This window comes from Peromyscus eremicus, chromosome 2 (assembly GCF_949786415.1).
Source record: "Peromyscus eremicus chromosome 2, PerEre_H2_v1, whole genome shotgun sequence".
NCBI lineage: Eukaryota > Metazoa > Chordata > Mammalia > Rodentia > Cricetidae > Peromyscus > Peromyscus eremicus.
Genome location: NC_081417.1, coordinates 110880548 through 110895514, shown reverse-complemented (window position 1 = coordinate 110895514; position 14967 = coordinate 110880548). Strand labels below are relative to the sequence as shown.

General features: G+C 39.1%; 1 protein-coding gene across 3 annotated transcripts in view; it reads left to right on the top strand.

Moving 5' to 3' along the window:
• LOC131905034 (cytochrome P450 2J4-like) overlaps positions 1 to 10563 on the top strand; it is a 36589-nt gene extending 26026 nt beyond the window's left edge. For all 3 annotated transcript variants that reach the window (XM_059255994.1, XM_059255995.1, XM_059255993.1), the window contains 3 exons: positions 1126 to 1313; positions 4089 to 4227; positions 10210 to 10563. In XM_059255994.1, the coding sequence (XP_059111977.1) occupies positions 1126 to 1313; positions 4089 to 4227; positions 10210 to 10388 (506 nt within the window). In that variant the 3' untranslated portion in view covers positions 10389 to 10563. The remainder of the gene's footprint in view (positions 1 to 1125; positions 1314 to 4088; positions 4228 to 10209) is intronic.
• The last annotated feature ends 4404 nt before the right edge of the window (positions 10564 to 14967 follow it).

Here is a 14967-nt window from a genome sequence, read left to right as displayed (position 1 = left end):
CCAGGATAAAACGTCATGCCTATTTGCATTTTCTTGGCCAGAACATAGTCACATGCTCACATTTACGACAAATGAATCTAGGAAATCAAGTTTTTAAATGTTTAGCTGAGCATCAGTGGAATCTCTATTAATATAGAAAGTGGGTAAACTACATGGGGAAGAGTGAGCAGTTTCAATTATTTGTTTGGTTTATATCAGTCTATGTAATTATCAAAACATCATTAAAATGAAGACTGCTTATTCTTAGTAGTTGATGAGGAAACTGAGCCTGGAAGAATGAAAGTGGCTTCAGCAGCAAATAATGTCCACAAACAGCTTGCTCTGTGCCTTTTACTCTGAGACATCTCCTTAAGAAATCACAGCCAACAGACATTCAGTAGGTTGAAAAATTGTGTCATTCTTATAAACTCATTTCTTGAAATATAATTACCAATTTTGTGGTATTAGGAGGTGATAAGCCTTGAATGGTAGTGCATATAAAAAAGAGATACAGGAGAAGCCAGTGAAATTGTTCAGCTGGTAAATGGAATTCCTGCAAACCTGAACACCTGAGTTCAGTGCCAGCATCCAGAAGGCACAAGAATTGACTCCTACAAGCTGTCCTATAGACTTCACTCTTGGACTAATAGAAAAATATAAGTTTTTAAATTTTTACTTTTAAAAGCAGGAACCAAAAAAGATCCCTTCCCCTTATGACACTAGGACACAGTAAAGCTTTGTCAACTATGAGACAAGATTAATCTTATCAGACAAGAAATCTCTTGATTCCTTGATTGTAGATTTCCCAGACTTCCAAAATCAGAAAACTAAAATTTTGTATTTTATAAACCACTAGGTGAAGGGAACTTATTTGAGAAGCCCGATTTGGTAGTACTGTGCCTTTAACCATGCTGATCATAGCTAATCAGTTCAGGGTAGGAGGAAAGCTATGCTATTTTGTAAGAATAAGGAAATTACACAGTAGACAGTTTTTCAAAGCAGTCCTTTGAGAAACTGAGGAACATGGTGTTCCTTTATAAGAAGAAAACTGGATGAAATTAAGAGGATAACGTCTTAGAGACAACTTTTCTGACTTCATAAAAGACACTAAACTTTTAAACTAACAGAGCCCCTGTTTTCTGACAGAAAAAGTACACGCTGAGATTGACAGAGTGATTGGTCATGGGAGACAGCCAGGCACAGCTGACCGAGAGTCCATGCCCTACACCAATGCTGTCATCCATGAGGTGCAGAGGATGGGCAACATCATCCCCCTGAATGCTCCCAGGGAAGTAACAGCTGATAGCACACTTGCTGGATTCCACCTGCCCAAGGTAACTTTGTACTCTCAGATTCCAGGGTTCCAGTCCATCCTTGGCATCTTCTGAGGAATCTAAACATAAAAAGTAACATGTATTTCTGCCCCAAGAAAACATTTAAACTGAGAGAGAGAGAGAGAGAGAGAGAGAGAGAGAGAGAGAGAGAGAGAGAGAGAGAGAGAGAGAGAGAGATTGTTCCCAGAACAAAAGAAAAAATAGCTTTCCTACAATGTTTCTAAGTAATGTTTATGTGTGTAGAGCGGAGTAGAGAAAGGAAAATTCCTTGGTGAAATCTGCTTTGATTTCAGCAAATAAAGTAAAAGTTGACTTTATTAGCTGGAGGACATCCTAGCATCTTCTGATGTTAATGTGGCCTCAGAGGAGTAAGTAATTCTTTGCCATATCTGTGCTCATAGGTGATTTCCAGCTCTTATTTATTATCCATAGTTGAGATCTTTCTATCTCACAAAGAAAACCAGTCCAAAGTGAAATATTAATTATAAGAAACGAGATAAAAGTAGATTATTCCTAAGCAATCATGTGCTAAGGACACTTATGATGTGGAAATGTCTCAATTCCCTTTTCATAATAATTGATTCTCACTTTATACATTAGAATGTTGAGACTTTGGGAATTAAATTCACTTAAGATCTCTTTACTATAATATACAGCCTGACAAGAGTTGGGATCCAGAACAATTCTGGTTATTTGTACTGCCAAGGACTTGCTACATTAGACATCAAAAGTTCTCTCTTACACTTTTCTTCATGGATCCCTCTAACATTCTCTCTGATCACAGACAAAATGCACAACCCACTACTACTACTCAGGATTTTTGTAGAGAGCTTTCCTGGTCACATCATACTCCCTCTGCTCAAGGAACAATCCTTTCCATTCTTTCTGTTTACTGTACACTGAACAAAGGCTAGACATTTCTTGGTAGTGAGAAAATAAATTTCTGAGGCTTCAGTTCAGCATGACAGCAAGTGGGAGGCTCAGCAAATCAGTCCTCATGATGGTGGCCAGGAAAAAATAGAAACCATGTAGCAGGCTAACTACCCATAAGATTTATTCCATCCAGTTCTTCAACATGGACTATGGTACCACATAGTCAGAGAAAGTCTACTGCCATTAGTTAATGATCTCTAGAAATGTCCTCACAGCTTTTATCTGTGGTGTTCTTTTGTAATCACCTAGACAATTATCAAATACAGGAGGCCAAGATCAAGAATAAATATCAGAGGTAGCCTCTGTGGATCTGTAGTATTTTGTATTAGATTCTCAGAACATATTGTTCTCCAGGAAAGTCTTTGGAGATGGGAAAAGAACAGTCTACTCTGGAAACACAGATACAACCCATTCATTTAACCCCAGGCCCCAGGCACAGGCCTTCATATCACAAGTCTCTAAAAAAATGATTGACAATATCAACTGCAACAGCAGCTCTAGACACTGATGATCTAACCAGATAATACCCAAGGGAGGCAGTGGCTTTGACCTCATAGGGACCTAGTTCCAGAAGTAGCTGCATCTCTGCCTACTGTGTGACTCTAAGAAAATTGTTAATCTCTCATAGCATTAATTTCTATAGCTGTACAATGCAGTGGAAGCCCAGAACAGGTCATATAGAAAAAGGGTCAAACTTGAAGAGTTTCCCATTCCATATAGCAGTTATACACTTCATTGCTTACACAGTTGAAGATTTTCGGTCCTTAAAACATCCTGAACAAAATAAGCATGCATGTGCTAGATTATAAGTAATGAGAATGCACAGGGGAAAACCCCTGGGTTCTTTCTACAGGCAGATAGACTGGAGTGAGGAGCAGAGTATGGGAGGCAACAACAGAGGTTCTAAAGAAAAAGATGCTAGCCCTGAGAATGAAAAGTGCTTGACTTCACTTAGACAATATTTGAGGAGGACGATTGCTCATGACAAAGGAAACAATGATTACAGGGAACTGGAAGGAATGTAAAACTGTCACATTTGAAAAAATAAATACCAGCCCATGGCAGAACAGGCAATGAGGGAAACTCATCCTAGAGAATTAAATAATACCTCTTAATACTAAGACTGATGGAAGCATACTGCAGAGTAGTAATGAAAATGATGAGAGGTGTGAGTATGGTGTGGTTAAGTTGTATTCATGGCATAGTTGGCATTGTCAACTGTGGAGGAGGAGACATGGATCAAAGAGAACACTAAGGTGGCAGTGAGAAGTAGTAATTGACATGACAAAATCAAAAGAGATTGATAGAATGGATCAGATCACTGGTGGGGAGGATGAGCCAGTGAGCCTTTAGCCACACTCTGGGGAGTCCAGGGACCCTGCCAGGGAGCCTATTGGACTGGGCTTGCTTACTCTGCTTCTTTGATGTGTTCCTAACCATGCTGAGGGACTGAGTTCACAGGTCTCCATATTGAGGGTTACAATTAGAAAAGCAAAGATTGAAGAGCCATCATTTCTTTTGCAGACTTTCCATGGTCCTCACTGTAGGAAGGAGCTGGGTTGATGGTTGTTTGCCACATTTCCAGTTATGTTCCCAGGATTGGTCACTTGTTGTTTCCCTAGGCAAATGCTGACCTCTTTCCACAGACTTGTGTTTTGTAATAAAGAGCAGACTAATAACACTGTAATATCCTAAGGACACACAATCCATAATTGATCTAGACTAAGGATAGGATTTTTAGAGGAGCTGAGGGTGTAAAGAGTAATGGGAGATTGGGAACCCCCATCCCTTGTCTGGGTCTGTTCCACACATCAAGTCTTGACTCTTTGTTATCTTCTTTAGGGGACCATGATCCTGACCAATTTGACTGCTCTGCACAGGGACCCCAAAGAGTGGGCCACTCCAGACACCTTCAATCCAGAGCACTTTTTGGAGAATGGACAGTTTAAGAAGAGAGAATCTTTTCTGCCATTCTCAATAGGTGAGTGGTAATGGGGAAGAAACAGGTCAGAATCCAACCTCATCCCTTCCCTCCTCTTCTCCCTATAGACTCCCACTCTAATTTGAACATCTCCATATGGCCTCAATCGATGCATCTCCAAGGTGATTGTTTTGGAGCCCAGTGTTCTCTGGACCTGGCACTCTTCAGACCACCCCTACCTCTCAAGCTCTCCTTGCCTGTGATGGAAATTGTGGTGCCATCAGGGCTTCATGTCTCATCACATTTAAAATATCCTCATATCCACACCAGCTATCTAATAAAAACAGGAACACACAGAAACTCACTGGTGTTTTGCTACTGAGGATTGTATTGCTCCCTCTTAATTAAAGGGTTCATTAGCAGACAAATTACCTGACATCACAAAGGTAATATATTTGCTAGTAATCAAATAGGAACAGGGTATTAATGTCTATTTAATGTGATAAGCAAACTCCAATTAAGAGGAGAGCTTCTTCTTATTCAAGACCATTTGCCCAAAGAACTGGCAGAGCAGATCAGGCTTAAGTTTTCAGTCCTATTTTAGTTCTTTCTCTATTCCATATGCATGGCAACTGGCCTCCCCAGTTATAGACCCTTCTGCTTTAGGATTCCCTGAGTTCAAGGCCTATTTATTAGTTAGAATCTTGCTGAATAACAACTATCCCAAACTGAATTATTTCCAAAGAGTATATTATCCTCAGAGGTTTCCAGGTCAGATCACTGGCTTAGCTAATCTTGGTTAACCTGCCATACCTGGTATCCTGGGTTTTCATATGGTATTGCTTAAGATCCCAAGAAACAGAGCAGTAGAACAAAGGCCTGGTAAGATGCAGGCTGGGACTGTCACCCCATAACTTCTGGTGACCTATAAAATCATTAAACCATTCCAGTTCAAGGGGAGGAAAGTCCTACAGAGTTTGGAATAGTTGTGAAGTCCCAGTGAATATAACAAGAAACCAAGGCAAGAGAACAGTTGGATGTTCTGCTTTCAGCATTTCACCTCTTTCTGGTGGAGTTGCATGAAATTCAGTTACCTGGAGATGCCCAACGAGGACCAGAAGAGGTAAACCTGAAAAAACCCCTGGGTTGACAAAGCACCAGTCTGGATTTTCTACCACAGTCCTATCTTTGGCATGTAGCTGCTTAACTACAGCATTTCTAGAACTTCCTAAAGACAACATCTCTGGGGCTGTTATATTATGCAGTTTCTCTTCTCTTGGAAAAGATAACCAAGATATACAATTGTTATTTATATGTTATCATAGAATATATAAAACTAATTTATAATTTCACATGTTCTCCTAATTTATGTCCACCCCTTTTAGGTCAACAAATTGACAGCTTGATATATATTAATATAATTAGTATTAATTACTATTAATATATTGAAACAAATATTATATAATGTTAAATTAGAGAGTTTTTTAAAATTTGCAACTGGTGCCTGGTTACTGAAGACCTTTGGTTATAGCCTAGGTTGACCCTCATATTTCACACAATAGGTCATTTTTTGCTTTTTTTTTTTAAGGGAAAGAGTCAAAGTAACCTTTAGACCAGGCTATGTTTGTTAGCTTTCCCTCACTGAAACAATATCTGAATGAACAACTTCTTAGGAGGAAGATGCGTTTGTTAGTTAGCAATACGTGGCTGAAGAACACAGCCATCTCATGGTGGAGAAGAAGCAAGGGAAAGATACTATGAGATTGCAGATATCCCATCAGGGCATGGCGCAAATGTTAGACACACACCTACTTAATTTTCCAACACTTCCTAGTAGTGCCACAGTTGTCAACCAAGCCTGTAGATGAAGTCCTGGTTAACAATGAAAATAACTAAACTACATACATTCAAGTTTCAAAGCCTGGGTGAATGTTGTCATATCATTCAAGTCTCCCAGATGAGTGTCTATAGTCTCTAAAAAGAGACCAGATATGAGCTCTGACAGTGCATCCTTGAATGCATTCTTAACTGATATTATGAGAAATCTGTACTCCCCAGGGTGAATTATGGGGGACGATAGGAAAGTTTTATCTTAAGAATTTGTCTAGAATTCCAGTCTTCTTCAGTCATTGAAGTTCTCTGTCTTAGTTTGCTGTCTGTTTCTGTGATAAAAACCATGACCAAATGTAACTTAAGGAAGAAATAATTTATTAAGCTTATACTTCCTGATCATAGTCTGAAGAATACTAAGAGAGGAACCTGGAGATAGAAAGTGAAGAACAAGATGTGAAGGGGATAGGCTTATGGGCTTGTTTCTATGACTTAATCAGCCTGCTTTGTAATCTCACTCATGACCATGTGCTTGAGGGTGGAACTTCCCACAGTAAACTGGGCCCTTAGGAGAAAGAAATAACTAAAGAGAGAGGGTGTTTATAAGCTGTAAGAGTTCCTTGGTAGAATTTTTGGGGGCACTCATGTATACTATCATGTCATCTGCAAATAGGGAAAGCTTGACTTCTTCCTTTCCAATTTGTATTCCCTTAATCTCCTTATGTTATCTTATTCTCTGGCTAGAACTTCAAGTACTATATTGAATAAGTATGGGGAGAGTGGACAGCCTTGCCTCGTTCCTGACTTTAGTGGAATTGTTTTGAGTTTCTCTCCATTTAATTTGATGTTGGCTGTTGGCTTGCTGTAAATTGCCTTTATTATGTTTAGATATATTCCCTGTATTCCTGATCTCTCCAGGACCTTTATCATGAAGGGGTGTTGAATTTTGTCAAATGCCTTTTCAGCATCTAGTGAGATGATCATGTGGGTTTTTTTTTCTTTCAGTTTGTTTATATGGTGTATTACATTGATGGACTTTCATATGTTGAACCACCCTTGCATCCCTGGGATGAAGCCTACTTGATCATGGTGGATAATTATTTTGATGTGTTCTTGGAGTCTGTTTGCCAGTATTTTATTGAGTATTTTTGCAACAATGTTCATGAGGAAGATTGGTCTGTAGTTCTCTTTCTTTGTTGTATCTTTGTTTGGCTTGGGAATCAGGGTAATTGTAGCCTCATAGAAGGAGTTTGGTAATGATCTTTCTGTTTCTATTGTGTGGAACAATTGGTATTAACTCTTCTTTGAAGATCTGGTGGAATTCTGTGCTGAAACCATCTGGTCCTGGGCTTTTTTTGGTTGGGAGATCTTTAATGACTGATTCTATTTCCTTAGGGGTTATTGGACTATTTAAATAGTTTAATCTGGTCTTGATTTAACTTAAGTATGTGGTACCTAAGCAGAAAATTATCCATTTCTTTTAGATTTTCCAGTTTTGTGGAGTAGAGGTTTTTGAAGTATGACCGAATGATTTTCTGGATTTCCTCAGTGTTAGTTGTTATGTCTCCCTTTTCATTTCTGATTTTGTTAATTTGGATGCTCTCTCTCTGTCTTTTGGTTAGTTTGGATAAGGGCTTGTCTATCTTGTTGATTTTCTTAAAGAACCAACTCTTTGTTTCATTAATTTTTTGTATTGTTCTTTGTTTCTATTTTATTGATTTCAGCTCTCAATTTGATTATTTCCTGCCGTCTGTTCCTCCTGGGTGACTTTGCTTCTTCTTGTTCTAGAGCTTTCAGGTGTGCTGTTAAGTCACTAGTGTGAGATTTCTCCAATTTCTTCATGTGGGCATTTAGTGCTATGAATTTCCTTCTTAGCACTGCTTTCATAGTGTCCCATAAGTTTGGGTATGTGGTATTTTCATTTTCATTGGTCTCTAGGAAGTCTTTAATTTCTTTCTTTATTTCTTCCTTAACCCATTGGTGATTCAGTTGAACATTATTCAGTTTCCATGAGATTGTAGGCTTTTTGCAGTTTTTGTTGTTGAAATCTAGCTTTAAATCATGGTGGTCTGATAAAATGCAGGAGGTTATTCCAGTTGTTTTGTATCTGTTGAGATTTGCTTTGTGGCCAAGTATGTGGTCGATTTTAGAGAAGGTTCAATGGGGTGCTGAGAAGAAGGTATATTCTTTTATGTTAGGATGGAATGTTCTGTTGATATCGATTAAGTCCACTTGAGTCATAACATCAGTTAAGTCCTTTATTTCTCTGTTTAGTTTCAATTTGGCAGATTTGTCCAATGGTGAAAGTGGGGTGTTGAAGTCTCCCACTATTAATGTGTGGGTTTTTATATGTGATTTCAGCTTTAGCAATGTTTCTTTTACATATGTGGGTGTCCTTGTGTTTGGGGCATAAATGTTCAGAATTGAAACTTCATCTTAGTGGATCTTTCCTATGATGAGTATGCAATGTAGGCGTGACCATTACTGTTACCAAAGCCTCAATGGGGGTTGGAACTTCCAGGTCACAGCTGGAATGGCTGCCCACTACATCGGGGTCTTGGAGAATGGCCAGAAATTAGGGCAAAGTTGGGCAGGTCTTCCCTGGGAATCGCTGGTGCCCAGGAATGGGACCTAGGGGCAGGCTTCCCTGGGTATGACCCCAGACACTCACCACTGGTGCAGATGGGAGCTCTGGGCCAGATGGGAGCTGGGGGCTGGTCTCCAATTCTCAGGAAGGGGGGGTTTCAGGCAGATGGGTGTGGAGGCAGGGGGTGTCTCTGGTCCAGATGGGAGCTCCAGGCTGGGCCGATGGGAGCTGGGGGCTCTGGTCCAGAACTTAATGAGTTGTTAGCCATGTTATTCATGACAGACAACAGGAGGTGCATGAGGAGAACAGAAATAAAGGAAATAACACAGATGTTACATAACATAATGATATCATCATCATAACACATTTATGTTTCCTATGCACCTTTTCAGGTCTGCTTTTATTTTATTTCCTCAACAAACTGTGTTAGGCAGGTAACAAAGTGGAAATACACATACATCAGATAATTCTACAGTGTTTAATGTCTTTGAAGTCCAATGCAGTTTTTTAAACATTAGCCTGCAGAGAATGAGGCATACTATCATTCCTGCTACCATGTCCTTGTTAGAAACACCAAGAAGACATTAGAAAATATGTCCAAATTTTAATCATAGTTTTGCCTGAATGCTGTTCTAGCCATTTTGTTATAGTCTTTATACATTTCTTTTTCCTGATGTTTTTAAAACTTTGTTGAGTCAAATATGCATTATTTTCAAAAAAGCACTTAGTGGCAGAGGAGACATCTCACTTTGTAAAGCACTTGCCTTGGAAGTATATAAAATAATGTGATCACCAGAAGTCACATAAAATTTTGGAGCATGGTGTCATGTGCTTATAATCCTAGCAGTTGAATGCAGTGTCTCTTGAGACTCAGTAGCCAGATCTACTTGGCAAGTTGCAAGACAGTTAAGAACCTATTTAAAATAGATGAGGGTTATAGCATTTGAGGATGAACACCCATGGTTGTCCTCTGTCATCCATACACATATGCAAACAAGTGTACACATGATGAGCAGACATATGAATGAACACATCCACAGAAACATGGTTTAGGGACTAGAAATCTGCAGTACTGTTGGAATGCATGGTGAGGATGTTCACATGATGAACACTGGCATGCTAGGGATGTTCTAGATCATCAACAATCACCCATGTCAACACAGATATCCAACAGAGTGACTGAGGAGTTGACAGGTACAGAAATGGATGTAGACACAAATACATGTGTCTATACACACACTTAGATAAATACACCTTGTGCATGTGTTTATGGTGTGAGATGACCCAGAGCAATGGCTTCCAGAGTTGTGAGAACGTCTCTTGCCAAGGTCTTATTTTCTACATATCATTATTCAATAAATAGAACCAGGATACCTGGGATGATGGCAATTTCTTGGGTTGGCAAAATTAAAACACAAATCTGAGATATATAGCTATGCCAAAGATCAGGAAATAACAGCTGGTATTGGGTTCTAATGGCCAAATCAGGAAGATGTTAGACATAATCCATTGGACACATAGTTCAGGATCAGCTTGGCCTTTACAATAGGAAGTTGGGGACACCTGTACCTTGATGCCCCAAAGTCAGCTGAGGAAGTGACTCATCTTCTGCTTTTGTCCTGCAGGAAAGAGAGCTTGCCTGGGAGAACAATTGGCCAGGTATGAGCTATTCATTTTCTTCACTGCTCTCATGCAAAAATTTACCTTCAAGCCCCCAGTCAATGAGAAGCTGAGCCTGAAGTTCAGAATGAGCCTCACCCTTTCCCCAGTCAGCTACCGCATCTGTGCTATCCCTAGACTGTGAGGCTGCAGAAGGAAAAAGAAAAGAGTACAGGTAGAAATGGTGTATGCTGTGAAGCTTCTGGACCTTGCTCACATGAGAGGAGAACAATGTCAGAGAATGAAGGTGATTCAAGCAATATTCAAGGAATTGGACTAAAAAAGTGAATCAAATTACTGGACTGTTGATCCTTAATTTGGTGGTGGGCAAATCATTTATGAGTTCAATGGCATGTCTTATTATCTAAAAGTGGCAAGGAGAATGATGACTCCTCCCTTAAAGAGAATTCACTGAAAATGAATTAATGAATTAAAAATGCTAAGTGCATCATAATTCACATCTCCTTCCTCCTTTCCTAGACATGCATTTGTTTCTGGCCCATTGAAATGTTGGTTTAAAGTGGTGCAAAGAGAGAATAAGGATCAGAGCTGAGTTTCTGGCTACATCCATAGGAAGAGGCCATGAAGACTCTTCTAAATGACAGATGTGTCCCTCATCTGTAGCTCTATCTCCAAGTAGTCCTGGAAACCAGCAGAGCAGGAATATTTCCCTAGGCACAGGCAGGCAAAGTAAGTGGTGTCAGATCAGTTTCCTTTTGTAAGTGGTAGTTTGACAATGACCTTGAATCTCAGGGTAGGTAATTCCTGATCACACATAAGCAAACCTGGAATCAGGCTTGGAAGGCATATGATTATTGAAGGGCTCTAGTAGACCCTATTATGGCAAACATGACTTAGGCGGGACGTACTCTTCCTTCATTCCCTCTGCCTTGCTAAACTGTTAGATTAAACTCTTAAAGCTAGTCACCAAGATCTGTTATGTTATATGGCTACTTTCTCCCCCTGAGGCTGACCAACAAGGTCCAACTCTAAAAGTATTGAAGTCCAACAATCAAAAGCCCCCTTTTGACCTCCCTAATTATCATGCCCAAACAAAACAAAACAACTCATCCTAAAACTGGGTTTCCCACTTTCTGTTTATGAATTCCCATTTGACTATGGGCCATGTCTGTCTCCTTTCTATCCTAAGCCAGTCCTTTGTCATTCTGAGGCAAATATCTTTCCTCCCTTCCACTTGTTGCTTTCCTCTTGTCCATGTTCCCCTTTCTCTTGTCTTTGTCTCTTATTCCATGCCTGTAGATGAATTTCTAAACAGTCTTATTAAATGAAAAACACAGAAATAATATAGGAATGAAAGCCTTAGAGATCAGGGAAATAGTGAGAGCCACCAGCTAACCTTAACTCACCACACCACCATAGCGTCCCAAGAGAGCTACTTCCTGTCTACCCATGTTTTTATTGCCTTGCTGTTCTGCCCTCTCATTGACTCTTAGCCCAACTACCTCATTTCCTTGTCCCTGCCTGTCTGTACAGACCTCCAGGTCTCTATGGTTGATACTGGGATTAAAGGCACGTGTTACCATGCTTGGCTGTTCCCTAGTGTGTCCTTAGACACACAGAAACCCTGCCTGCCATGTGATCAGATTAAGGGTGGGTGCTACCACTGCCTGACTTCTGTGTTTACATAAAAATGGCTGGTCTTTTTCCCCTTGATCTCCAAGCATGCTTTATTTATTAACATACAAATAAAATATCACCACATTTCAGGCACAAATAAAATATCACCACACATGCCCTTTGTTCCTTAGAAGCAAATGAATCTCTTTTGTTCTGAGAAGTTGGTCTTGGAGTGCCTTGTGCTGATTTCCAGGAACTTTCAGAAATAATTTTCTGTCTCCAAGTACCTGAGCCAGGCTAAATCCCCTGGAACAATTAGAAGTCATGTGTCTGTTGGTTTATGACAAAAAAAAAAAAAAAAAAAAAAAAAAAAAAAAAAAAAAAAAAAACAGAGGATCAAATGACAGTCCTGGAGGAAACCCTCTTAAGAGACATCCAAGCTGTGTATCAGGAAGCAGTTGGGTGGTTATTCCTCCCCCCCACAGGATTTCTCTGTGTAGCCCTGGCTATCTTGGAACTCACTGTATAGACCAGGCTGGCCATGACCTCAGAGATAATCCTTCCTCTGCCTTCCAAGTTCTGGGATTAAATGAATGAGCCATCAACACAACCTGACTTTGAAGCAGTTTTATTATATGCATACAAGAAGGCCCAGAGGAAGTTAGTCCATAAATACTGACCTCCCCCCCCAACATCACAAGTGTTGTAGGATATTTGATCACACTGTGAAACCTGAGACTGTTATTTACTGGAATAACCTGTGTCAAGTTGTAGTGTGGCTCAGGCTTAGCACATACCTTTAATCTAAGAGCTTTTTGAATATTGTAACTAGATTAAATAAAAACAGCATTCCATAGGTCAAGAAGCAGAGCAAGCAACCTGTTGACAGGAGGTAATTAGAGAGAATAAGAGTGAGTCAGGAAGATGAATAGAGAGATGCACAGGAAGTAGTAGGGAGGGACATTAGTTTGGTAGTCTTTTGGTTTGAGATGGTTTAGGAGAAAGTACATGGTCTGGGAAAATGGCAGAGGAGGAAGCAGCTGTATGCTTTCTCTGCCTCTCTGAGCTAACAAGTTTTCACTCCAGCATCTGACTCCCAATTCTTTATTGATAAAATAGAACTATAGTGACTTAGATAAAAAAAAAAAAATATGGCACTCTAACAGGTGGCATGACCACACAGACAGAGAAATCATGAAATCATCAAATCTGTGAAAACATTTGGGAAGTCCTCAAGGAGAGACTTAAGTAATATTTTTTAAAAAACTCTTTCCCTCATTAATGATAAGAAATATTATAATACAGAACATTAGGACCCTACATAATGCTAATTTAGATGGCTTGAAAGTAGAAGCAGAAAACGAAAAGATAAATGACTTTACTGAGTAATCATAACATTGATTACAATTACTATCAGTCTGTTAATTCATATTTTCTCCTTAATAGCCATAGTGGATTTTTTTGTACGGATATGAAAAGTGGGTTGGTCAGACACACTCCTTAGAAAGACTTATAAATGAAAATAAGAAGAAAATCAGAAACAGAAATTTAGACAAGAACCTACCATACCACCTCATGATAGAACTGAAGAGGGGTCCAAGGTTGTTAGAAAACCAATCACTATTTACCCATTTACTATACAAGAACTACCAGCAAGGATAAGCACACCCAGCATTATTCAGAAGTGAAATGGAATCCTATAGAAATATTACATTTGAAGAGTTTAAGGAATTGGTTCTTTCATATGGTATGCATTCACTCTATGTGAAGCAGGTATTTAATTCATGTGTGACTCACAACAGAATTACCCCAAAGACTGGAAAGATTTGTCAACAGTAATATTGGAAGCTGGTCCTCATTACAATGGCAGAGATGGTTGAAAGACAAAGCTAGGCCAGGTGGCAATGGCACACACCTTTAATCCCAGCACTCAGGAGGCAGAGCCAGGTGAATCTCTGTGAGTTTGAGACCAGCCTGGTCTACAGAGCAAGATCCAGGACAAGAAACCCTGTCTCGAAAAAAAAAAAAAAACAGGAAGGAAGAAAGAAAGATGAAGCTAGAGCCATAGAATAACAAAATTGAGCTAGAAGTATTTATATTTCCCAAGAGCAGTTCCTAGGTGAAGGTCAATATGCTGAATTATAAAGGGAACTTGAAGTTGATGATCATACCATGATGTTATGTCATTTAGCATCGTTAAATGCTTGGGACGAGGCTGATAACAGGAGTCTGAGTCACTTAATAAAATTATATAAGGGCCAAAAGAAGGCTTCACTGATTTTTATACAAAGATTGACTTCAGCTATTCATAGAATAATATCAGATCCAGAAGTCAGACAAATATTAATTGAATCTTTGGCTTTTTAAAATGCTAATTGAGAATGCAAATTAATAGGCAATTAAAGTCAACATCAACACCAATAGATGAATGGATCAGAAATATGATTGATATTGGATGTATCATTTGTGATGCTACTCTGAAAGGAGAACTGATTTCTAAAACTTATAAGAAAAATCAAAATGTCAGATGTTTTAATTGAGGGAAGCAAGGTCATTTGAAAAGGGATTTTATCAAGGCATTCCTATAAACAATGGTTTTTCTAGAGATATTCTCAGCAGAATGCTTCAGCCTTCTGCAGTGTGCAGAAGGTGTGGCAAAGGCTGTCATTGGCCTAGTAAATTCAAATCAACAATGGACAGGCAAGGTAACCCTTTGCCATCAGGAAAAACCCTAGGGGCCTCCTAAAGGCCCTGATATCAAATTTGATTAAATTATTCCCTGTCAGCATTAGAGAAACTCATTCACAGAGCAATTAAAAGACTTAAGGCCTGTTTTAAAAACCATACTTCTGTGGATGATAGAACAGTTTCAGTAGATAAAACAAAAAAAAAAATTCAGAAGAGACCAGAAAATAAGTATTTTGTCAATCAGTTATAAATGATCAGACACCAAAGCTAAATATGCAAATAAATGGCATTGAAATTGAAGATTTATTACACACCCCTGTGTGTATATGTAATAGTAAATTCACCAAAATCTTGGCATCCAGAATTAATCTCTTCAGGAGGTAAATATTCACCTTTTAATGATTAGAATTTTATCAGGTAAAAGAAAGTACAAGATGGATCAAGTGTATAGGGCAGAA